The sequence below is a fragment of the Podarcis pityusensis genome (assembly GCF_964106645.2).
Source record: "Podarcis pityusensis genome assembly, chromosome: 3".
NCBI lineage: Eukaryota > Metazoa > Chordata > Lepidosauria > Squamata > Lacertidae > Podarcis > Podarcis pityusensis.
In genome coordinates, this window is record NC_138026.1 from 96,907,090 (window position 1) to 96,934,043 (window position 26,954).

Here is a 26,954-nt window from a genome sequence, read left to right on the forward strand (position 1 = left end):
TGGCAGAGAACCTTTTCCAGGAGTTCAATACTCCCTTGATTAGGAATATTCTACCAACTTGTTAACACACACTCTTTCTGTTGGCACTGCTGTTATTCCGTTTAATCGTCTTTATTTTACATAAATGAATAAGTATAAGGCATTCAAAGGGAACACGTAAATATTTTCCTGAATAACCCCACAACTGGGATTTCTGGAATGCAGCAAAAGTAAATGATGTCCTCGCCCCTCATGGGAACGTCAGGTGAGCATGGATCTGTGGGGAAGGGAGTGGTAGTCATGTGGTGCACTAGTGGAGTGGGTTAGGTTATGAAACAGGCCGGCCTGACATGTTGCAGGCAGTATCTGAAGCTGTTGTTGTTTAGTCGTGACCGACTCTTCGTGACCCCATGGACCAGAGCACTCCAGGCACTCCTATCTTCCACTACCTCCCGCAGTTTGGTCAGACTCATGTTTGTAGCTTCGAGAACACTGTCCAACCATCTCGTCCTCTGTCGTCCCCTTCTCCTTGTGCCCTCCATCTTTCCTAGCATCAGGGTCTTTTCCAGGGAGTCTTCTCTTCTCATGAGGTGGCCAAAGTATTGGAGCCTCAGCTTCACGATCTGTCCTTCCAGTGAGCACTCAGGGCTGATTTCCTTAAGAATGGATACGTTTGATCTCCTTGCAGTCCATGGGACTCTCAAGAGTCTCCTCCAACACCATAATTCAAAAGCATCAATTCTTCGGCGATCAGCCTTCTTTATGGTCCAGCTCTCACTTCCATACATCACTACTGGGAAAACCATGGCTTTAACTACACGGACCTTTGTTGGTAAGGTGATGTCTCTGCTTTTAATGATCCTGTCTAGGTTTGCCATCGCCTTTCTCCCAAGGAGCAGGCGTCTTTTAATTTCGTGACTGCTGTCACCATCTGCAGTGATCATGGAGCCCAAAAAAGTAAAATCTCTCACTGCCTCCATTTCTTCCCCTTCTATTTGCCAGGAGGTGATGGGACCACAGTGGCCATGATCTTAGTTTTTTTGATGTTGAGCTTCAGACCATATTTTGCACTCTCCTCTTTCACCCTCATTAAAAGGTTCTTTAATTCCTCCTCACTTTCTGCCATCAAGGTTGTGTCACCTGCATATCTGAGGTTGTTGATATTTCTTCCGGCGATCTTAATTCCGGCTTGGGATTCATCCAGCCCAGCCTTTCGCATGATGAATTCTGCATATAAGTTAAATAAGCAGGGGGACAAGCTACCCTTGGCCTATTTAAGTGACCTCTTCAAATCTGAGTTCAAGGGGGGGAAATACCCGTGATTCTGTTGCTGAAAAACAGCATGCCTTTAACCTTTTGCACCATCCTACAGTGGTACTTCGGGTTACATACGCTTCAGGTTACATACACTTCAAGTTACAGACTCCGCTAACCCAGAAACAGTGCTTCAGGTTAAGAATTTTGCTTCAGGATAAGAACAGAAATTGTGCTCCGGCGACGCGGCAGCAGCAGGCGGCCCCATTAGCTAAAGTGGTGCTTCAGGTTAAGAACAGTTTCAGGTTAAGAACGGAGCTCCGGAACAAATTAAGTACTTAACCCGAGGTACCACTGTATTTTACATCCAATCCCCATTCCTCAGAGAGAGGAGGACAACATGGTTAAACAACATGCTTAAGAAACATGCATGGGTTAAGTCTGGCTAATACTTGTGGGGAGAGGTGAGGGAGACCTCATTAGGGAGCTGCCATTTTGGACAGAAGACCTCCTTTAAATGCCAGGTGTGGTTTCTGTCAGAGAAAGAAGTCACCATTTCGAGAGGGGAGGTGCTGGCTCCCACAGTTTAAAGACCACATCGTCGTAACTGGATTTGGAAATGAAGGGGAGAATCCTCAAACGGGGTGTGGAGGATGAGTTTACCACACAGATGGAAAGACACACCGCAGGTGCATGGCAGGCCCTGTGTTTTACAAACCAGTCCCTCCCCATCCCTTGAAAGCAGGCATTCACTGCACAGTTACCTCATCGCCAGCTTCTATTTCCTGCACAGCTCTGACTTCAGCCACGGTCCCTTTGTAGGTGACAATCACGTTGGGGCAACAACTGTGGTTCATGAGCGCCACACTGACAAAAAAAAAGAAGGGGGCACCCATTTGTTCCATGAGCAGCAATATTAAAGGAAGAGCACTATGAACTGCAGGACTTGCGACAGTTACCTGTGTTGAATGGGCTGGTTTGAACATGGCTCAGCACAGATGTGCAAGTGTGAGGGCTCCTGGGGAATGGATCGCACCTGCAGTCCTCACCATAGTCCTCCTGCTATTACACTCATGGAAAGCAAGCCATAACTTGGCTTAACATTGTGGAGGCTCGTCTCCTCCAGACAAACATTGGTTAAAGCCCATGGTTTGCTTGGAGTGAAACAAACCATGAGCTTGGGTTTGGATGGCTCACTAAGGCAAACCATGACTTAGCTCACAGCAGCGCAACAGCAGCAGGACCAGAGCAGTAGCTCAGCAGCCGCAAACGCCTCTCTGGAAACCTGTGCGTTTGCAGCAAGCCGGTATTTGATTTAACGTTATGTGCAAAGCAGCTCAAAAGTCTCTTTATGAAGTTTATTATTACAACTGTACGATCAGGGCAAAGTTGCGAGTTCATGAAGGAATCTCAAAGACAACAAAATGTCTTATCAGCTTATAGAATTTACCTCCACAAGTGAAGTCCTAGGAAACAGCTGCTTGCAGCATAGCCACAGCAAAGCACCTTAAAATCTCAACAGTTTCAAGGCAACTACCGTATTGGCCCAAGTATTGGCCCTTTGAGATCCTGGACCACTCAGACCTGGTATACGGTGAGGACCTGGTTCATAAGACATGCACAGATGTTGAACACGAAGAGGAAGGGAGCTGTGTCCAGGACTCCAAGAGCTGAGAAAGGAATGCCTTGTTCAGCTTTGCAAATAACTTACAGCATTGGGGGATTTTGTTGTTGTTGTTGGAAACTAATTGATAGATCTAAGAAATTGTGTGTGTGTGTGTTTTCCCCCTGGGGGAGATACTGCATCTAAAACACTTACTCAGGGAATATCGCTGATCCCAAGTGTGAAAGTTCTTCATCTTCAATTGTGAAGCCGTTACAGTTCACCTGAGAGAAAGGGAAAGACGGAGAGAAATTAAAAACCTGCTGGCTTGTTGAACACTGCATGCCTAAGTGACCATATTTGTCTGCACCATCCTGATTAATCTGATTAGAATGCTGCTTATTCTTAATCAAGTCTTGCTGCTGAGCGAGTAGCTTTACAAGAAGGGAGGTCAGAGTTTGCCTGCAATTTAGTTTTATAGTGGAAGATTAAGGATGCGGCAGCCGGGCTGAGCCGCAACAGAGTGTGTCAGCATCCTGGAACCAGGTGGGGCGAAAAGGCAGCTGAGTGTGTTATTTTCAGTCTCAAAATGACATTCAGTTCCAAGCCGTACCTTCCATTACATTATTTAGACAGCAGCATCTTTTAAAATGTGTATACAACAGCATTCATGTCATGTACTGACATCAAACATTACTATCTCGATGTTTGTAAAAAAATCATTTCCTAATATATAGTGTTTATGTTTACAATATGTGCTCAGTATGTTTATGTATTGGTCTGCATTTTGTATATCTACTCTATGATACATATTATTGTTTCTTTTTTAAAGAAAGTCAACAATAAATTAAAAGGGTAAAAGCTAAAGAAAATGGGACTGAGTACTAGACTATATCAAAAGGGGAAAATATGAGAATTGCATAGATCACTTCCAGACTTTACATTTTTGGGACAAATACTGAAGAAATGTAATATGCAAACATGCATAAAATTATTTGCCAAGGCTTTGGTTTCCAGAATCACTAGGAGGCTTCCAATAGAGGGTTTTTGGGGATGATTCAATTCAGTGCATGCAACACCCTTAAATCATTTTGAAGCAAAGACCATTCCTCCTGCCCCATCCGACAGAGTTTTGTGGGGCTGGCAGGGCCCAAAATGTGGGATTTATCACACAAAATTGCACACAACTCTAAGCTTCTTTTTCAACCTTACTTCCTGTATTTCTGGTTCAGTGCAAGATCACATGCCCCCAAAGGTGCCATTTGGATCCAGCCTAACCCCCTACCCCCTTTTAAAAATCCATCTTACTTGACCAAAAAGGACCACAAGAGCTGCATTGTCAGGGTATTCTATATGCTTTGAATAAAAGTGATGGAGAGCCGAGATGTCATTCTGAATCAACTCTCTCTTTTCATTGTCGAGCTTATCGAGATCTGCAAAGGAAAAGAAATCCCTTTTCAATACAAAGACCAATTTACTTGCAGTGAAGTGCAGCGAAGTCCGCTTCAAGACAGGACGCCCTCGAAGAAAAGAGAATCAGTCACAAGAACTCTTCTTTGAACTGCAGGGAGTATCATTTTCCTCCTTGTAGGCCTTGTGGAAGGGAACAATGCCAGGAAGCATCTAACAGCTGGCACATTTCTACCCATATATTAGCTGGGAATAATATTGGCTTATGAAACGCACTGTGTAATCTTTTTGTGTATTTGTCAATGCACCACTAACGAATGCTCAAGTAAGCCACTGAACCACTGAATTAAATGACACCTAATGAAAGGCCTCCCTGTGTGGGAAGGGACATCAAAACTGGGTTTTTACTCTGGTTAAAAAAAAATCAATCGAAAATAAAATATTGATAAATGCCACGCCAGACTTCAGTAAATGATAGAGATCCTAGAGTGAGTGTGTGTGTGGCGGGAGGTGGGGCGGGGGGGGGGAGGAGAAGATCCAGTGTGGTGTAGTGGTTAAGAGCGGTAGACTCGTAATCTGGTGAACCGGGTTCGCTTCCCCGCTCCTCCACATGCAGCTGCTGGGTGACCTTGGGCTAGTCACACTTCTTTGAAGTCTCTCAGCCCCACTCACCTCACAGAGTGTTTGTTGTGGGGGAGGAAGGGAAAGGAGAATGTTAGCCGCTTTGAGACTTCTTTGGGTAGTGATAAAGCAGGATATCAAATCCAAACTCCTCTCCCCCCCCCCCCACATACAGCATAAAAATGTGATCTTGCAGCCCACTTCTGCTCAATGCCTAAAAAAGCAACACATTAAACAACCTAATAGGCTAAAGACAGAAGGTTGGTGGGGTTTTTTTAAATGGTCTTCTTAAAAATACAAGAAATAGAATGAAGTGGTATTCTTGTCAAATGCACAAAAGTTGTACATTTATTCCTAGAGATAGCTGCATTTCATGACTGCATCTCAAGGTGTTCCGACTGAGCAGGAGACAAATCTAAGACATTATAGTTCTCTAATATGTGCATGGTTGTGCTCACTTATTCCCCTTATTGGCAGCACCAAGGAAGAGAGCAACACTACGAATGCTTGGCAGGCAATTCCAGTTTGCTTAGCCTTCTTAATAGCGGCTCAGTTTTGAGCTCTGCCTTGAGCTGGGGAAATAAGTTCACACACACACACACACACACACACACACACAGGCCTTCACTCCTCCTTAGATCACCTTTAGGAGCATTTGGGATGCGGCAACTGTGGAGGACATGTCAGATTTGACTGGCAGTGACAGATATGCAACTCAACACTGGAGGGCTCTGCAATTAGCCCCAAAGACACTGTCACTATCAAGCAACTGTTCCATCACTACCTAGATGCCCCCTGGTAACAATGCTGGCTGTTTTAAAATTTCACATTACAATCCACCAAAGTCACCCGAGTTGCCAGGAAGGCTGTTTTGACAAGACAGAAGGGTAATCAATGGACCAGAATTTCAATTCACTTTTATCCCAAGTTAAGGGGAACAATAGAATCATTGGCGGTGGCAGCAGGGTGGGGGGAGAGGAGAATGGGACACCTTGTTGAGGTAGATATAGAAAGGCACGTGCATAAAATGTTTGTGTATTGTACTATGATTAGTATGTGCAAAGCTATAGAGGCAAAATGCAAACAGCAAGGCCAAAGAGGTTATATATCGCCTGTGACTTTTCCATGAAAACTCACTGTATTCAAGATAAACAATGATAATTCATAACAGAAGTGATAATGTAACCTTTTGGTACTGTATTGTGTCTGTTTTTTATTGTTTTTGCCTATTGCATTGTATTTTTGATGTACTGTTAGTCACTTTGAGACTTTTTCTAAAGAGCGACGAATAAATATCATTCTCAATACTACAGGAAGAGAGAGAGAGAGAGACATGTAAAAACAGACAGGTTTTGTTGAACAGCTACAAAACGCTTTCTGAACCCCCTATGGAATAACCCTTGGAGTCTTCCATTTTTCTATACTTACGGGATTCAAACTCTGTTATAGAAAGGAGCTTTTCTGACTCAGTCCTTCCAGGGTGTGTTTTCTAGTAATGAAGAAAAGAAAAGTGACATTTTCAAAAAATCCCACACACATTCCATCAGCTTATTCACAACTGTCCTTTCTAACACATACACACACACTGCCCAGATGAGTCAACAAACTGCACCAGAGTGCAGGCTGCACCAGAGCTGACACCCTAGGCCACTATGTCCCAAAACTCCTGTGAAAATGCCTGCACAAACAGAACAAATATTTCTTAATTATTATTTTTAAACGAAAATCGTAATTTCTTTTAGCTGCAGATTTGCAGAAAGCAACTAACAGCAGCAAGCTATTAGAAGGCAGACTTTGCTTTGAGGAAAGTGAATAATCTCAATGTTGACAGAGTTCAAAAGCAACACTCCAGCGTTGGCCTAAGGCCACTTCTTTGTAATCTTGGCCATTAAATATGGGTTTGCAGGTGGCCCAGCAGCTGAGGTTCAGGGACTATGGTTTGCATATTTAGCTTTCATATGGCATGTAGGGCTCCCTCCCACTTCCCTGCAAGCTATAAAAGCACAAATTTATTCCAATGACTTTTCATCATTAAACATCTAATTTTGTTTGTGGATCACCACTAGAGTGTGTTTAAAAAAAATTTAAAAAGAAAGGAAAGGAAAGAAGCACAGGGGGAATCAGGCAAGCTACCATCCCAGCATGCCTTCAGAGTCCTCTCTCCCCACTGCATCTGGGTCACCCTTATCACAGAAGCAGTTCTCAAAATGTACAGAATTTCTTCAAAGGCCATTGTTTAGGAGGTTTGATTTTTTAAAATCATTATTACAGAGGGGGAGAGAAGTTGGGAGCGTTATGATAACATACAAAGCTGTGACCTTGAAACTTACTAGTCCCACTTTGTTTCCCTGCGAACACTCTATGAGTGAGAGAGAACATGCTTCAGAAAACCACATTTTGCCTTGGGAGGAGCCTCCATAAATAGGGTCAGATTTCCCGCCAGCTTAGAGGGCTTCCTACTTATGGAGACCTGGGCCACATCCATACTGAACATTTAAAGCACTACTATGCCACACTTTAGCAGCCACGACTCCCCCCAGAGGATCCTGGGAACCGTACTTTGTTAAGGATGCTGAGAGCCGTTAGGAGACCCCTGTTTCCCACGAACTACAACTCCCAGAGTTCCTTGGGAAAATATATTGATTATTAAACTACTCTGGAACGGAAAGTCTGCCAGCGATGCTGCAGTTGATTGCAGATCCGACATGGAGCACTGAGTTCACATAGATGGCCTTCAAAGATCCCTTCCAACACTGTAATTCTATGAATTTTATCTATTAATTATTAAATTTATATATGTCCAAAGATTCTGGTTCTACTTCAGGGCAGTTCACAAGATAACAGCACAAAATAAATAGTTTAAAAAGAAGATGAATACCCACCCCCAACACAGTTAAAAGGCTGTAGAATATTCATCAGCCAAGGGACTGGGAGAAGAGGGACATTTTGAGGCACCTAAAGATGTATAATGAAGGCATCAGACGGAGCTCCCTGGGAAGAACATTCCACAAATGAGGAGCCACTGCAGAAAAGGCCCGTTCTTGCGCTGCTGCCCTCCCGACCTCTTGTGGAAGAGGCACACAAAGAAGGGATTTAGAGTAGGATCACAGAGTCCGGGTTGGTTTATATGGGGAGAGGCGGTCTTTAAGGTATTGCAGTTCCTCTGCATCCTTCCCTGTTTTTAAGTACAAGTGGTCCGTTCTTCCCTGAAAGGTGGCCTTTCCATTTGGGAAGGACATATTGCCACAGAGGCTTCATTTCCTAGTGAGAGGAGCATCTGGTTGATTCTTCAGCCTGGGGAACAGGACTGTCCCTGGTCAAGCTGCCAAGAAGCCCATGTGTATGTAATGTCATATGTGAAGGAACCAACAGCCTCCAGACAGCTGGACTGCAGAGAATCTGGCCAAAACAGACAGAAGAATTTAGAATTCACGGCAACACGGCCATAATGAGCATCTGAAACAGAGGTTTGTGCAGTTCCCCTAATAAACCCTGTTTCATTGAGCTTCACATCAACGTTATGCAATGCAAAAACACTGTGTGAACTGCTTGCAGTCAAGTCTTGTGCCCGAGGACATTGGGAATAAAAGGTGCTATTACATTTGTAAGGCTTTGCTTTCCAAAGACTTTGCGCAAAGCGTGTTTGACGGAGAAATTCAATGAAGAACGAGGGAGGTGACTTAATAGATGGAAAGGGTTCAAGAGCACAGTACTTCAAGAGGTTCTTAAGCACAAACACTGCAGATGCTTCAACTACTCATGTTAGGAGCAACCGCCGGCGTATACACAAACAAGATGTTGTGAAGCGACTTTGCACCGGAGACTACGGGAGCACACAGTCACTTCCCTGGCTCTTTCCATCTCCAAACAAAACAAAACAGAAATCTGGCCGAAGTCTTTGGGTCCTGCTCACCTGTTTGGCAATAATCCTTGCAGTGAGTCTCACAGTCTCTGAGGGATTCCAGTTCTGCCCAAACACACACATGGCCGAGCATTCCAGCTTGTGCAGGGGCCAGTCCTGCTTCTGGAAGATTAAACAGGCATTTTTTAAAAAACAAAATCAACATTGCAATTTGTGCTTTGCAAATGAGAAGAGGATGCCCTGCGCCCCACCTGGGCCTTGAGGTCAAGTGAAATGTGTTTCCTCTAGGACACTTGCTAAAGTCAGCTAAGGATGGAACCAATCGGAAGATAAAAGAGCTATTTCATGAGGTTGTTTTTAACATGCTCCAAAACTATGTATTATAAAAGTCACACCCTAGACTAGTTAAGAACGCAGGAAAAGCCTTACCAGATCAGGCCTAAGGCCCATCAATTCCAGCACCATGCTCTCCCAGTAGCTGACTAGAGGCTTATGAGAAGTCTTCAAGCAGGACATGGAAGCAAGAGTGCTCTCCCTGCCTGTGATTCCCAGCGACTGGTATTCAGAGGCATACCCTGAACATGGCCATCATGTCTGGTAGCTGTTGATAGCTTTATCCTTCATGAATCGGACCAATCCTCTTTTAAAATCATCTAAGTTGGTGGCCATCACTACTAGTTACAAGGTCACAGATTGAGAGCAGTGTTGCGGATTTGGCTGCCAGCTGGCCTGGAGCCTGGGCAAGTCAGATTCACTACCCACTCAAACCATTCAGCCTCCCCACATTCCCATCTCTTGCCAAAGTGCAGAGGACTCTCGACATACTCTCTGCTTGTCCTCTCCCCCCCTGCATCCTCCACAGCCATAGAATCATAGAATCATAGAATCATAGAATCATAGAGTTGGAAGAGACCACCAGGGCCATCGAGTCCAACCCCCTGCCAAGCAGGAAACACCATCAGAGCACTCCTGACATATGGTTGTCAAGCCTCTGCTTAAAGACCTCCAAAGAAGGAGACTCCACCACACTCCTTGGCAGCAAATTCCACTGTCAAACAGCTCTTACTGTCAGGAAGTTCTTCCTAATGTTTAGGTGGAATCTTCTTTCTTGTAGTTTGGATCCATTGCTCCGTGTCCGCTTCTCTGGAGCAGCAGAAAACAACCTTTCTCCCTCCTCTATGTGACATCCTTTTATATATTTGAACATGGCTATCATATCACCCCTTAACCTCCTCTTCTCCAGGCTAAACATGCCCAGCTCCCTTAGCCGTTCCTCATAAGGCATCGTTTCCAGGCCTTTGACCATTTTGGTTGCCCTCCTCTGGACACATTCCAGTTTGTCAGTGTCCTTCTTGAACTGTGGTGCCCAGAACTGGACACAGTACTCCAGGTGAGATCTGACCAGAGCAGAATACAGTGGCACTATTACTTCCCTTGATCTAGATGCTATACTCCTATTGATGCAGCCCAGAATTGCATTGGCTTTTTTAGCTGCTGCGTCACACTGTTGGCTCATGTCAAGTTTGTGGTCAACCAGGACTCCTAGATCCTTTTCATATGTACTGCTCTCAAGCCAGGTGTCACCCATCTTGTATTTGTGCCTCTCATTTTTTTTGCCCAAGTGCAATACTTTACATTTCTCCCTGTTAAAATTCATCTTGTTTGTTTTGGCCCAGTTCTCTAATCTGTCAAGGTCGTTTTGAAGTGTGATCCTGTCCTCTGGGGTGTTGGCCACCCCTCCTCTGGGGTGTTAGCCACCCACGCCTCTGCTTCCATTTCATGACCCATCCACTAACCAACTCTCCAAGGATAGATACTCCAGACAAAATACTCAATGAGACCTATAGATGACCTAGCATTTTTCTTCTGAATGAGAATGCAAAACAAACACAACTGTCCTGCAGCTGCAGCTCATCCCTTAGTCAAGGACCTGGGAATGGGGAGATGCTGCAGTTCAAATACAGGGCAAATACTCTGCATTCAAAGGTGTCAGGTTCAATCCCTGGCATCTCCAGGCAGGGCTGGGAAATACCCCTGTCTGAAACCCTAAAGTACTACTGCAACCCAGTGTAGACAATATTGACAAGCATGGATCAATGGCCTGGCTCAATATAAGGCAGCTTCCTAAGAGCTTGTCCTTCTGAAATAAATGCTATCTAAGCACATGTATCTATTGGGGAGGCCACAACAGTCAAACTGAGCTATCTAATGACAATGACTTGGTTGAAGTCACTGGATTAAGTTCTTTATACCTAGAGTATTATGGACATAACAAACACAAAAATTAAATGGGCAAATTTTGGAAGTACCAAGAGTTGTCAAGAAATAAGCATAAGAGCCAAAGAAGAGCCTTTTTGGACTAGGGCAAAGGCCTATGTGAAGTCCAGCATTCAGTTTCCCACCAGCAAATGGATGGTGACCATTCAGAAACCTGATTGTGTGGGAAATATTTCCCAGAAATCTCCACTTATATTTGCCAAATTAGCAATCATAATAAAGCTGTGTGTGTGTGTGACTGAAAAGGGCTTTATTTAATGGTCACAATATCTGACACTTGACCAGAAAGGAAGTTGTCAAGTAGCAGCTTAGATTCTTCACTAAATAATTAACTTTTTGGTACACAAGGGGTAGAATACCACATTCCGCACTTGGGTTTGTACCGCCAAAAAAAGAAAAAGAAAAAGAAAGAAATGTTAAGGAAGATACAAAATTGACAATGCCAATATGTCCTTCCAATGTTCCGTCCTGACCCTTTGATTCTTTAAGCATAGTTAATTAAAATTTTTCCTCAGGCAGAATCCGACTGAGTTATGTGAACTAGTAAGGTGGTTAAAGGGACAAGATATGGCTGAATTGTGCAAAACAAGATAAAAGCCAGGAATATTGCAGAAGAGGGGAGCAGTGTCTGAGTAATACCTGGCATGGAAACACTGTGACAGCGGCCTTTTTAGTGATCACAGCAGGACCACGTTTAACATTCTTTTCCACAATTTTTCTAAGCCGTTTGACTGGTAGCGGGCAGCATTGTTCTAGCCAACTCCCCAGTGCTGTATTAACGACACTGTAGGTTCAAGGGGGTGGGGGTGGGGACTATGCAGACAATATTTCTCTCTGATTTAAGGACAGAATGAGAAAATGTCTGGAAAAGCAAGTTTGCTAGGGCACCTGCTTTTATAAAAATCAAAGCGGAAGCATGAGCTACCTCCAGTGGGCTCTTCAAAATGGCTTCCATCAGCTACAGATGTGCCAGAAGCCTATAGGATTCTAATACAATAACAAAAGTCCCCGGAAGCCAATACTTCGAATGAATCTGTGGGGCTGAGGCGGGGAATCTCCCACAGATGGCCTCAAAGCTAGCCTATGTGTTCTAGGCATGTCTACATGGAGGTAGTAAGTCAAGGGGAAAAGGTCAAAGGGAAAGGGGAAGATTTCTAGAAAGAATGTGCGAAATTCTCACTTTTAAAAATAAATAAATAAATAACTCATGTAATTTTCGTATTGTTCTTTTCACAAATTGGACTGATGCCAAAACACATTTGGAGAGCCTAACATCCTTGATTCCACGTAACAGAGCCAAGGACACTATTCATAAAACTGGTGCTCTCAAGTGTGAAAATTAGACTCAATCAACCCTTGACATTATATAAAAAGCAGAATTGTGGCCCAGGGGAGGGAAGGTGAATTTACATTTCTGATTACCATTCTCCTTATTTCTGTCTGTTTAGTTCTTCAAAATTAGGTTGGCAACCTAGCTTTGCAGCCCTGAGGATAAGAAGAATGCCACGTATACAGAAAAGTGTGATTCTCACCTTTCTGAAAGGTTTGTTCACACTGTATTATTCCACTCCCCCCCCCCCCGCCAAGTTTCCCTAAGAGTTGGTTTCCACATGAGCTTTCACATGACACAGAAAACCAATGGAATATAATGCATGTTCAGCGCTCATTCCTGTGTTATTTGAGTCCAGAAAAAACCCAGTTTGCTATCCCCTTAACCTGGAAAACTCACGGGAGTAAATTTGGGGCTGTATACCAGCATACAGTTCTTTTTTTGCCATTTTCATGGGTGACTCATAAGGGAACAGAAGCACAGATGTGCGGAAAGAGTGGGGGAGTAGTGACGCTGTTGTGACACATCACGCTCACTGGTGTGGATGAAATTTAGCAAATCAGTCAAAAAGCCACATAACACAGCTGGTTCGACAGCATGAAAGGAACACCAGAAAAGGAACCAAAGAACCAGCATTACAGTTGGGAAAACCAGTGCAAGATTCCCCACATCTGAATGCGCCCTTACTTATTCACCACAACTGAACCTACAGCAGGGGTGGGGAATCTGGGGCCGTGCAACACTGCTGAACTACAACTCCCATCATCCTTGGCCCTCAGCCATGCTTGCTGGCAAGGTTTTTTACGCAACTGGATGCAAAATGGAGTGTTGAGGGGAAACTGCGCAGTTGAAAAATGTGCCATTGGAAAATAGGGGAGGTAGATCAGATACCTGAGGAACACCATGCACACAAATTATATAATGTGCTCTGCTTCAATACTTAAACTGCCCAAACCATATTTAAACAAGCCACCTTTTTGAGCAGAACCTCCTTTTCTTCACCGTCATCTCTGGGCAGGTAATGCTTTGTCACATCCTTGCAAATACACTTAAAGTACTCTGAGTGCGTGTGCGTGTGCATGCCTAAGGCAGATTCATAAGTGAATTATCTGTGTATAGTAGGTAAGAACTGCTCACTGCTATGCAGAAACCATCACTAATACAGTGGTACCTCAGTTCTCAAGCATCTTGGAAGCCAAATATTGCGGTTTTCGGAAGCCGAAAACCCGGAAGTAAATGCTTCCATTTTCGAATGTGCATGGGAAGTCGAATGGATTCTGCTGCAGTTTTTTTCCAGTTTTCTCCATTGAAACTGCAGGCTGCCCTTTGCGCCTCGGTTTTCGAATGTTTCGGAAGCCAAATAGTCTTCCAGAACGTATTATGTTCGAAAACCGAAGTACCACTGTATAAACAAGGAGCTAAGCAGGCTTTGTGTTCATTTGGAGCTTTTTTGTGTGGGGGGGATGTCTCAAAAGGAGTTTGCACAGTTGGAAAACCTGCTTTAAACCTCCCTACCAAGCTTGCTGAGGCTGATGGGAGTTGAGGCGCAACAGCATCTATAGGTTTGCCATCCCTGATCTACAGGATTGGCCTGTCATTTAAAAGCTTTCCTACAGGGTCTATCAATATTATGAGGATTTAATACATGTGGGTTAAACCACAGAGCCTAAGGCTTGCCTTAGAAGGTCGGTGGTTCGAATACCTGCGACGGGGTGAGCTCCTGTTGCTCGGTCCCTGCTCCTGCCAACCTAGCAGTTCGAAAGCACAAAGTGCAAGTAGATAAATAGGTACCGCTCCGGTGGGAAGGTAAACGGCATTTCCGTGTGCTGCTCTGGTTCGCCAGAAGCGGCTTAGTCATGCTGGTCACATGACCCGGAAACTGTACGCTGGCTCCCTTGGCCAGTAAAGCGAGATGAGCGCCGCAACCCCAGTCATCCGCGACTGGACCTACCGGTAATGGTCAAGGGTCCCTTTACCTATTTACTTGTGCATATATTTTTTTAAAGGTAAGTCATACCCTGGGGTCTTTTTATTTGCCACACAAAGGCACAAGCATTTTAGTAAATGACTATGCCAGGAAACAAATTCACTGAATGCTTCTATTATCACTTCTGAATATTTTGATTCTCTTTAAAAACAAAGAACCAAAACTACCCACATTATCTGTCAAGGTGGCCTCTTGAGGAAGTTAACAGGCATATTAGTGGAAGCACAAAATGGTTGGAAAAGAAGGGGGGAACCTCCCACCCCCTTTCCCATTATGTTTTCTTTTCTTTTGAGAGCTTCTTCAAACATTGAAAGAGAAAAAAGACAAATAAAGGGCTGCATCCACTATAATTAGCTGACCTCAACTTATTAAGAATTGAATAGAGGTGTTTTATAGTAGGAAAAAACAGCCTGTGTCCCCAAGACTTAGTTCATCATATCTACACTTGTAAAATGCTGCCCTCTCAAAGTACTTATCTACAGTGCTGTTAACAGCCAGTTTCTGAGGTGGAATAAAAAGAAGATGGCACTAGGTCTAATGCTCCTTTGACCCAAAATTTATTGTTACTATTTTAGATAAATAGCTGTGCATGTTATCTGAATTCAATTGGGGTTGTTAGCCAGCTTTGATCCGTCAATTGTGAAAGGCAGAATGGAACCAACTAGCTATCAAGCTAGTTCTCCTATCAAGACCACCATGATGCAAATGAAAGAAAAGAAAGCTCAACCAAAATGATCAAGGGGATGGGAAAAGTTGCAGCATTTGGGATGTTTTAGTTTAGAGAAAATGTAAGGGTTGACTGTGTAATGTGAAGAAAACCAAAGCAAAGAGCATGCATTTTCATGGAGGTACAAAAGAGAAACATTTGCTATACAACAGAGTCCTACAAGTTCAATATCAAGGCCCCAATGCCCTTCTCGGCTGCAAAACAGAATTGCTGAGCCACTAAAAAAAAAACCTTAAAAAAAAAACCACCACCCAAAGTCTTTGAAGAAGATAAAGATGAAAATGTGATACAGATTGTCTGTGCAGCACGTACAGTCAGAAGAGACTAGGTTCTAAGGAACACAATGCTTGAAGGTAACTTTGAAAAAGAATTCGGTGTTGGCAATGTTCTTACAGTACTTTGGAAGAAGCCCCCAAATGCTGAAGAGAAGCATTCTACCAAGTGAGGAGCAAAAAAACCCCGTAAGCATTTCATACAGTGTGATGAAAAAGGCACGATCAATACTGGTATGTTCAAAATATAAAGATCAAGTCTCTTGAAGTCCTATTGAATAAAGCATTACATCGCACATGATGACCCGAAGGAAGGGCTTTATGAAATCGTTATATAATTGCACATCTTAAGACCTGAATATAAATCTCAACTCTCCTGCAACTTTTTAATGTCCAGAGGGCCTGATAGAAAAACCCTTCATTCTTGGAAGGCTGCTTTGTTACAACTGCCTTGCAGGCGCCGTGGGAAGCACTCACCTTGAGCAGGCAAGCGCAGGAACGTAGGACAGTCTGTAACTCGGGGTTTGGGAATGTATGGCCCAGAACTCCAACTCCCATCATCTCTGACTACTGGGCCGTGTTGGCTGGAGCTGATGGGAGTTCACGGCATTGGGGATAGCCACACATTTCCTAGCTAGGGCAAGTCCTGAGGGCCAGAAGGAATGACTTGGAGGGCCACATTTGGCCAGTGGATATGAGGTTTTTTTCTCCACTCCTGAGTATCAGCTTCCTCTCTCCCATTCTGCTCCAATTCTCTTAAAAGGAATAATTATTTGGATCAGCTAGTGAAAATGATGGGCAGCACATTCAGGACACACACACACACACACACACACACACAATTAAGGAGAGAGGAGCATGCCTGCTTAGCTAAAACTAGCTGATTCTGACCATAGTGGCAGGACTTGGAAATATGGCTTCAGTTCCCACCTGATCCATGAAGAGGCTGGTGAAATCAGTCAAAATGCATATTCCTGCATTGAAAGCAAAGGGGCAAATATGTATGTCAAGGCCAATGTCTCTACAGTGGGGAAAACAGCAGCAGAAAAAAGGGGGGAGGGTGATATATTCTGAACACAGAATATGATTTCAGCTCTTTGTTTTGTTTCAAATGGGTAATTTTAAAGACGACGCCACCTGCCATTTTTGCACCAAAAAGACAGGATGAAAATGCTGTATTAGTCATAAATATTCAATTTGGTGCCATAAAATGGGGGGGGGGGGGAGTTGGCAAAAATAAAATATGAGTAACTGTTCACATGACAACCCTTTCTGAGGTAGATAGAGCACTATCAAGTAACCTGTGCAACCTTTTCATATAGCGACACCTTCCAACAACCAATTTACATCCCGGTGATGTTTCTAACCTCAAAAATGGCTGTGTGGATTAGCTCCAATGTGGCCCCGCAGGAATCTTTATCTGGCTCCTGGGACTCCGCCCTCCTGAGCCATGCCCTCTACCCCTGGCCACACCCCACAGCCTCCTAGAGTGTTTTCGCCTGGAATGTGTCCTTGAATGCTTGAGAATCACTCTTTCTTGTCTGGATGAAGGATAGAGAGGGGTGTGTACAGAACCTAGACTACCGTACAAAAAAAAAGTAAAATGAAGTGTTTTCGCTGGGCTTGAATGTGTCCTTGATCTGAGATAATGCCTCTTGCTTGCCTAGATGGAGAGTAGAGGTGTGTGAGAGCATGTAGACAAAGAGGTTTACTGTGCAAAAGTAGCATTTACATCCATTGTTTGGACCTCTTTTGCCTCTTGCCCTGCCCGCTGCTAGCATGCCCTCCCTACCCACCAGATGTTTCCATAGAAAGCATATCTCTCGATCTGAAAAAAAAGGTCCTCACCCCTGAATTAGCTCAGAGGACTAGAACACCAAACACACTTCAGAAATGACAAATGCAACCCTGGGGTTTTTATTAATGATCCCAGGTGGGTAAGTGCCAGAGTAGCAAGGGAAAGAAACACTTAATAAGGTTAGAGGCCTTTGCTTTTGTGCATTAAAGTTTTACCCCCACTAACTGTTAATTACTCTAAATGGGTCTACTTGCAGCTTCCTTTGCCCCTGTAATGAATGCATATGACTAACCAAGTGAAAGCACAGTTGGTTTCTAAGCACACTATTATTATTATTATTAGCAGCAGCGGTGACTGTACATTTGTAAACAGATTCTTTCCCTTCCCCGCAAAAGCTAAATCCAGCCTTTATTTCTGATTGCTCAGCTAGGCACAAGCTTCCTCACCAGCTTAGTGAAATAACGTTAAGCCATCTGGTATGTTTAAAGCAGGCAGAAGCTTCTGAAGCAATTAGGGCCATGTAGCAGTCTACTAATCTAATGGTTCAGCGATACTATGACCCAGCACAGATGATCCTCTGTGACTCATTATGGCAATTTCAAAATTCCTAGAATTATTCAGGCCACGGCTATGATTCTACAGTGGCACCGACCCTCGGCAGCAAACTCCTTTCCTCTCTCAGCTAAGAACCCATTTGAATCCATAAATCCTTGCTATTTACCGTATTTTTTGCTCTATAAGACTCACTTTTTCCCTCCTAAAAAGTAAGGGGAAATGTGTGTGTGTCTTATGGAGCGAATGCAGGCTGTGCAGCTATCCCAGAAGCCAGAACAGAAAGAGGGATTGCTGCTTTCACTGCGCAGCGATCCCTCTTGCTGTTCTGGCTTCTGAGATTCAGAATATTTTTTTTCTTGTTTTCCTCCTCCAAAAACTAGGTGAGTCTTGTGGTCTGGTGCGTCTTATAGAGCGAAAAATACGGTACCTATTGTAAACTGCCCTGGACATTTTTTTTTTTAGATTGAAGGAAGGTATGAAAACATTTGGAATAAAATAGAAGCAACGCCCTTTTTTGCCCATCATGGTTCCTGTGACACTCACCTGGCATTCTACGTTGCAGTAAAAAGCCTGCTTGCATCTTCCACACCTGGACAAGCCTTCTTTCCTTAAAAAGAGACAACGCACACAATTGTCATGCCTCTCCGGTGACAATCATTTAATAAAAATACTATGGCCATTAGCATTCCAGCATGCAGAAGCTGACCTGGTCAATAGGCATGGGACCCATATGGTCACTGAATCATAGAATTGTAGAGTTGAAAGGGACCACAAGGGTCATCTAGTCCAACCCCCTGCAATGCAGGAATCTTTTGCTCAACATGGTATTTGAACCCATGACCCTGAGGCTAAGAGTCTCATGCTCTACCAACTGAGCTATCATGCAAGATCTCAGATGGCGTCTTATAACTGTTCTTAAACTGGGGGGTGGGCTGGAGAGAGGAATTATCCTGTAAACCAGGGGGGAGGATTCAATTATATTCACTTCTAAACATGAAAAAGTGGTTCTGTGCACCAGCCTTTTCCTCTCCTCTTCGAGCATGAGTTTGTCAAGCTATCATATAAAAAGAAAGAGCTATCCCTGGAGCTCACAGTTATCACTTTAATTGCATTGTGCACACTGCAAATGACTGAATCTAACAGGCACGATGATATAATTTGCTTCTTGGCAAATAAAAGTAATATACTTTGTTTAATCTGCTAATTTGCGGAGAAGCTCAAAGGCTCCCTTTTTTTGTGTCTGTTTAACACTGGGGCGTGCTTACATAAAAGAAAACAATTGTAACAACCCCAGTCCCTGAAGCCGTAAATGCTAGAGAAAGTTATTTAACATGCTGAGTTTTCTGCAACCAAGGCACTAAATTAGCGGCCCTCTTTCTGAGCACAGTTTTCTATACAATGGATAAACTGTGAAGCTGTTTTTTTAATATATAAACGTCATCTCCCTTTGGGACACCTCTACACAGTGGCTGCAAGAGGAAGTTCTCAAGCTTAGTTCCAGAGCACGCTGCATTGCAGCAAACCTACTGTGCTATATACTGCAATGCAACACATTACACCTGAGTGCTGTCATAGGGATCTCCCTATGGTCACAGCCAAGCAACCTCCCAGATATATTTACGAAACAGTGCTCCACAAGCATCTCAACTTAAACTTAAGATATTGTAGCAAGACAGCTGTTAGGCTACTGCGGGTTGGACTATCGCTATGAGTTCGCCTTGAAAGCAGTGTCTGAGCACAGTCTGGGATTTCACAGTAGGGTACAGTTGTACCTTGGTTTTCGAACACCTTAGTTCCTGAACGTTTTGGCTCCTGAACATTGCAACCATGAAAGTGACTGTTCTGGTTTGCAAACTCTTTTTGGAAGCTGAAGGTCCGACGGGGCTTCAGTGGCTACTGATTGGCTGCAGGAGCTTCCTGATTGGCTGCTTTGATTTTTAAACGTTTTGGAAGTCTAACGGACTTCCAGAATGGATTCCACTTGACTTCCAAGGTATGACTGTATTAATAACATTTCTTAATAGTCCTGGTGCAAAGTTGTGAATGACAAAGCCATCAAGGTTTGACAGGTACCTTGATCATACTTTCTGTTTCAGCAAGCCTACCCATGACATGTATTTTAATATAATGTAAATTTTAAAACCGACGATTCAATTTTTGCAATTTTTTAAGCCAACTTGTTTTTAACATCTGGTTTTACAGGTGATTTTAAGGTGTGTGTTTTTCTGTACATTGCCTAGAGGCATTTTTATATCTTGTTAACAAATAAAGAAAATGAAGACTAAAGGCTGAAAAGCATCTTGGGGAAGTGTGTAACAATTCTGTTGTTCTGGGGATCATAATTACAATGGAATAAAAAAAGAAAAAAGAAAAGGCTTGGGGCAAACAGCCAAGGAGAGTGAGCCAGGTGCATATGAATAAAGGGCAGTTTGGAGGCAGAAAGAGATACGGAGGCAGAGTTAGCTAAAGACTGAAAACAATATTGGGGTACACAGTGGATCCAATGAGACATGATAATTTTCATGCCTGGTGAGAGTGTGCCATTTTGTAAACACAAGAAGAGCCTGTTGGATCAGGCCAAAGGCTTGCTCTAGCGGTGGCCAACCAGATGCCTATAGAAAGTCCTGGGAGGAAGAGCACTCTCCCCATTTGGGATTGCCAGCAATTGATGTTCAGGGATATTACTGCCTATGCTCTACTAGCTAACTATGCTCTACTACTTCCTTATGCTGGTAATAGAATTATTAGATCTTCGAATTATTAGAAGATGTTAGAAAACCATCAGAAGTCCCCAGTGTCCTCTTCTCCAAAGAAAGACAAACCCAGGTAAGCACTGTGCCCTGGAACCTCTTGCCTCTTGGGGAACCTTCTAACAATATTACTTGGTTTTTGGGGGGAGGGGTGTATGAAATTATTATAAGGGATGCGGGTGGCGCTGTGGGTTAAACCACAGAGCCTAGGGCTTGCTGATCAGAAGGTCGGCGCTTCGAATCCCCACGACGGGGTGAGCTCCTGTTGTTCAGTCCCTGCTCCTGTCAACCTAGAAGTTCGAAAGCACGAGGTGCAAGTAGATAAATAGGTACCGCTCTGGCGGGAAGGTAAACAGTGTTTCCATGTGCTGCTCTGGTTCGCCAGAAGCGGCTTAGTCATGCTGGTCACATGACCCGGAAACTGTACGCTGGCTCCCTTGGCCAGCAAAGCGAGATGAGCGCCGCAACCCCAGAGTCGTCCGCGACTGGACCTAATGGTCAAGGGTCCCTTTACCTTTTCCTTTTATGTTACATTATTATTAAAACCATCAAATAATTACAGCATGAGAGAAAAGCTCATGATGTTCTTTTTGTCAAGAGCTCTAAGGCCAACCCCCCCCCCACCTCTTACATTGAAAATTGGCAGTTAAATAAAGCATATATGTTCTTATAGACTTAATGAGTCAAACTGATAATTCTCCAGCAAATACCTCGCAATTTGTACATTATGTATAGCAAGAAAATGCAGCCAACACAGTCCTAGTCAGAAAAGACCCAGTGAAAACAATGGGCATGAGTAACTTAGGTTCATTAACATGCCTCTACTCTGAGTAAACCTTATTTGGCTACAATCCAACAAAGAATAATAAGGGATCCTAAGGGATCTAGTCCACCACCACCCCTTCCGGCAGCAAAGGAATAGTTTTTGATGTACTAAATGCACCTCATCTTTGATGAAGAAGTAAATCACCTGGAGAGCCTTTTGGACATTAGTGAGTCTTGGGACAACAAAATGCACCTCCACCTCCACTGCAGCTGCAGGAAGATCAGGCACTTTCACTTCTAATTTAGGCTAACCATGGTTTGTAATGCCATCAGAATCAACACAAACACTGGTTCAACTTAACGATGGTTAGTGGAAAGACAACTTCAAGCCATAATCTACTAAACTAGGTTCCCCACCCTACCAGCCATAGTTAAGATTTCTGCCATCCACAGTTAGGAGTTTGGACAATGCACTAAACTACAGTTAATCTAAATCAGAAGGTTTCCAATCTCCTCTTCATGGTTGCACTGGAGGAAGAGAGGGGAAGGGGCGAGTACATAAGCCTGAGGCTCACGTCAATATTTTGATATTATATGCAACGTTGCCTCCATTAGTAATATGAAAGAACCATGAACTATTCCATATACAGATAAAGTAGGTAATAATAATGCTCCTAAAGCGTTTAGGTTAGCACGTCAAAGTGCAAGTAGATAAATAGGTGGGAAGGTAAACGGCGTTTCTGTGCACTGCTCTGGTTTGCCAGAAGCGGCTTAGTCATGCTGGCCACATGACCCGGAAGCTCTACGCCGGCTCCCTTGGCCAGTAAAGCGAGATGAGCGCCGCAACCCCAGAGTCATAGAATCATAGAGTTGGAAGAGACCACAAGGGCCATCGAGTCCAACCCCCTGCCAAGCAGGAAACACCATCAGAGCACTCCTGACATATGGTTGTCAAGCCTCTGCTTCAAGACCTCCAAAGAAGGTCTCCACCACACTCCTTGGCAGCAAATTCCACTGTCAAACAGCTCTTACTGTCAGGAAGTTCTTCCTAATGTTTAGGTGGAATCTTCTTTCTTGTAGTTTGGATCCATTGCTCCGTGTCCGCTTCTCTGGAGCAGCAGAAAACAACCTTTCTCCCTCCTCTATGTGACATCCTTTTATATATTTGAACATGGCTATCATATCACCCCTTAACCTCCTCTTCTCCAGGCTAAACATGCCCAGTTCCCTTAGCCGTTCCTCATAAGGCATCGTTTCCAGGCCTTTGACCATTTTGGTTGCCCTCCTCTGGACACGTTCCAGTTTGTCAGTGTCCTTCTTGAACTGTGGTGCCCAGAACTGGACACAGTACTCCAGGTGAGGTCTGACCAGAGTCGGTCACAACTGGACCTAATGTTCAGGGGTTCCTTTACCTTTACCTAAAGCGTTTAGGGGTCAAAATAACAAGTTTATACAGTATATGAATATTTTATTATTTTATTTCCTCCGCAGTTCTTTTTCTATTTATAGTGTGTCTGCAAAACTCTCATAATGAGGGCAGGACTGGTGTTATTTTGGTACAGCACCAAGCCATTTCAAGTATTTTATAAATAAGATACTGTATAATAAAATATCACATTATGTGGCCCATGAGAATAGCTTAACAAAATACTTTTGAGGATACTGTGTGTTAATTTATCTTTTGATACAGTTAACTCCTCCAGAGGATGCATGTTTATTGGGAGCAACATTTGTTTTAAGTCATATATTTTGTTACCATTTAACCGCTACCCTAGATGGAAAAGATATGTGATATCCAATAGAAATAAAATGTACTAGTTAAAGTTATCAAACTTTTGACAGGCAGAAAGAAAGGAAAGGGTCAAATCAGTTTCACTTCACTCCCGAAATCCAGAAGTTAAGAATACAAAGCAGAACATAAATATCAATCTACCGTTTTATGACAACAGCCATGATACCATTCCATGGCAAATATTACAAACATTGCATCCAATTAGCATAGCCTTTGTCAATGCTAGCAAAACCATAGGCACAGGGAATTCCACCTAGGAGCATGTTAATGCTGTAAGAGACTGGATTAACGGACCCTCATTCAGGGAGCTCTTAAGCACAGTTTGGAAGGAAAGCTAAAGATTTTCCCCGATAGATAAATAGGTATGGGACAGCTACAAACTCCTGAATTGCTCCATATTCCTGCATTGCAGGAGGTTGGGCTACATGATCCTCAGGGTCCCTTCCAACTCTATGATTCGATGATTTGGGTGGAGGGCATGAAGTTGGTATATGAAATGAATCAAGTTTGCAGCTCTTATGATGACACGGTTGCTCTTGAAAGCATGTGAGCAATCCCTGATGAAATCTGAGAAGCGAGAGATGTGGCTGAATTGGAGCTGGCACGTGTCTTCATCCACCCCATGATTGGCAAAACCAGAATGATTTATGCAAAGTAACAAAACAAAAAAAGAGTGAATTTAGGATAGCTCAGTTGGTAGAGCATGAGACTCTTAGTCTTAGGTTCGAGTTCTGCATTGCAGGGGGTTGAACTAGATAGCCCTTCCAACTCTACAGTTCTATGAAAAAGGGCAGAATTGTGCTTTCTTCTCTCTCTTTTTTGAATAATTTATACAGATGGCAGAATCTGTTTTCTTGGTGCCAGATTTAGAGTGCCTGAGCATAGAATTGTATTCCATTTGAGCTTACACAGCCACACGACCCATCAGAAGACCTGAGTAACAGACTCTCTAAAACAAAATATGATGTTCCTAATTCTGACCTCTATAAAGTGGACATTATAACACAACTCTGATATTACCTTTAACACTAAATGATTAGGGATCCTCAGGACATTGAACCATAGACTCACAGAATTGCAGAGTTGGAAGGGACCTCGAGGGTCTTCTAGTCTGCCTGCTGCAATGCATACATGGGTGTTTGTGGAGTCTTATTATTACTACGACTGTAATATAAAGTGCCTGGGGTAAAACAATCTTGAAGAGTTACAGTGCCACAATATGCTTGCAGGAGACTCTACAGCATATCAGAACCCAAAGGACTCTGATGAAATATACTGAGGCCTCTGCAAGCAATCTCTCTTAGAGATACACCTGTTTGAAACTGTAGGTCTTGAAACTCCAACATGATTCCATGACAGCTGTAAGCTTGCATGCGATGACTGCGGTATTTCTGCCTGCCAAGATTACTGCCTATTCTTTCTATACACCAGCCACCTCCAGGGCCCGCTATGCCAGGCTCAGGCTGCATTCAGATGTAATGTGAAACCATGGCTTGTGCTAGCTATAGATAAGAACCCAAAACATGGTTTGATCTTTTGAGACATATAGCAGACAAATCATGTTTAGAGGTGTTTCTTCGCTGTCTTTTTCCTTCCTCGCTCAGCTACAAAAGCTCCACATTTACTCCTATACCCACAGTGCGATAGCCTCTCAAGGAAAAGAAAACTTCATTCCCATGATGCAACTGCCATTTCATAAAGTGGACCAATGGTTTGCTACTTTTCCATGAATTCAGTCATAATTGCAAACCAAAGTTAGCACAAGCTCATCTGCAAACAAGCTTCCAAATTGTAGTTTCAGATCCTGGTATGTCAGTCGAGGTAACACAAACCATGGCTTAGCTAAACAACCATGGCTGTGTACACATTATATCTTTTAAAACACATTTGAAATGCATTCTTTCTCTCAAAGAATTCTGGGCATTGTAGTTTGCCCCTCACAGTTACAATTCCCAGCAACATCTAATGAACTACAGTGCCCAGAACTCTTTGAGGAAAGAAATGTGTTTCGAATGTGCTTTAAAGGTATAGCATGTACAGATCTCAAGCCTTCACGGGCCATCCAAACTCAGCCTCAGTTTTGCTTTTCTTAACAAGGAAGAGATAACTTGCACAATATTCCATGCCAATTATAAATCGCACTGGAGGAGACCACATCTTTTTATGCCAGTTTAACAGTGCCAAGAAGGAACGTAATTGGTTTTAAGAGGCAACCAACCACCTGAACATACGCAGAGCAAGATGTCCCTAAACTGCTTGATTTCAGTGGGCTTAGTTAGGCCTACCTAAATCTAACTAAGCTCAGGCTAAATGCGTGGAAAGATCTTAATTCAACTAACTTTACCAGATTAAATGATCTACTGCCGGATAATCCTTTCTCTACTCCTTTACTGTCCAGAGATGTTGCGAATTTTAGTTGACGGCTCAAACTACAAAGAAAGAAGGATGCATGCTCTTTCTGAAGGACAGTTGAGGATAAGCATGGCTTCCTTTGAATCACAGCTTTGCCATTTTCAGCCCTGGATCCAGCTATTGAGCATCTACACCTCCTGGACACGTGTAAAGCCTCCTCTAATTCCCCCCCCCATCCCACTTTCGAGTCCCCTGGGAGACAGCTGAAGGGCAGCCAGAAATCCAACAGGTGCAGCGGGTTTCCCAGACAGGAAGAAGAGATCCTCCTCTCCACCTGTGGGTTTGCTGCCTCTCTGGCCACGCAGCAGTCAGAATGACGTCTCGGGGTGCGGGAGAGGGCGCCCCATGTGGGGCTGAGGCAGGAGGCTGTTGGATGTGAGAGAGGGCCCAGGCAGCAGGCAGGCAGGCAGGCAGGCAGGCCAGCCGGAGGAGCCCCGGCCCCTCTTCCTCCCGCGCGCGCCCGGCCTCCGCCAGCAGCTGCCCGGGAAGGGCCTTCCCTTCCGCAGAGAAGCGCGCCCCGGGCCGCCGGTGCTAGGACCCGCGGGGAATTCGCGGGCGCCGCCAAGGCGAGCGCCTGCCCCCTTGCTTCTCGTGCCTCCCGCTCGGCCTCCTCCCTTCCGCCGGCAGGGGACGGGCGAGCGCCGAAGGGCAGCGGCCGGGCAGGCCGGCCGGGCGGTACCTGGCGAAGCAGCACTCGCAGTGGTTGCCCCTCTCGTTGACGGTCAGCACGCACGTGTAGGCCGGGCACGAGAAGAGCAGCTCCCCGACGGCGAAGCGGCGAAGCGCCCGCAGCCCCCGGCCTTTGCCCGGGCTCTGGAAACGCTCCAGCGCCGGAGACTCGGAACTCCTCGCCGAGCTCATGGCTCCTCTCTGCCAGGCGCTGCCGCCGCCGCTGCCGCCTCCTTCTTGGCACAAGCCCGGTCGTGGCGGCGGCCTGTGCCGTGGCTATTAATGGCGCGCAGCAGCAGCAGCCACCCGCAGCGCCCGGCCCCGGCCAGCCAGAGCTCGCAGCACATACATGGGCATGGGCAGCCGGAGCAGCAGCAGCAGTGGCGGCCGCGGCCGGCTCCCTGGGAAAAGCGCGCCGGGAGCCCGCTGGGTCCTAGAGGCAACGCGGGCCCGGCTGCCCGCGCAGCGCCCCGGGTACGCGCCCCGGAGGTGAGGGGTGGCGGGCCCTGACGCTGGAGGCTTTCGGTTGGACGGGAAGCCGAATTCCCTTCTGCTACCCCCCCTTCTCACGGTCTTTCGTTTGACGTTGAGGGGTTAAGAACTCGTCTCTCTCTTTTTAAGTTGCCTCATGGCTATCAAAGTTATATCATGGCACTTGGCACGTTTTCCAATTCTAATTACACTCCTTACAAAATGACTCAAAATTTAAATAAATATAGAAAGGTAGAAAGTTTCCCATTACAAATCATGCTAGTGATGTTAATTGCTTACAATAATCTTTCAAATATCGTATAAATTTACTCCAGTCCTTTTGGAATACGTGATCATGCTGGTTTCGGATATTTCCTGTCCGCTTTGCCAGTTCTGCAAAGTCCATCATCTTCATCTGCC

General features: G+C 44.4%; 1 protein-coding gene across 1 annotated transcript in view; it reads right to left on the bottom strand.

Moving 5' to 3' along the window:
* The window catches only part of SMYD2 (SET and MYND domain containing 2), a 36,624-nt gene extending 10,175 nt beyond the window's left edge, over positions 1 to 26,449 (bottom strand). The window contains exons 1-7 of the mRNA XM_081000582.1: positions 26,074 to 26,449; positions 18,219 to 18,282; positions 8,781 to 8,891; positions 6,296 to 6,356; positions 4,145 to 4,269; positions 3,053 to 3,120; positions 1,998 to 2,100 (exon numbers count right to left, since the gene is read on the bottom strand). Coding sequence (XP_080856708.1) covers positions 1,998 to 2,100; positions 3,053 to 3,120; positions 4,145 to 4,269; positions 6,296 to 6,356; positions 8,781 to 8,891; positions 18,219 to 18,282; positions 26,074 to 26,255 — 714 coding nt within the window. The 5' untranslated portion in view covers positions 26,256 to 26,449. The remainder of the gene's footprint in view (positions 1 to 1,997; positions 2,101 to 3,052; positions 3,121 to 4,144; positions 4,270 to 6,295; positions 6,357 to 8,780; positions 8,892 to 18,218; positions 18,283 to 26,073) is intronic.
* Positions 26,450 to 26,954: the final 505 nt, after the last annotated feature.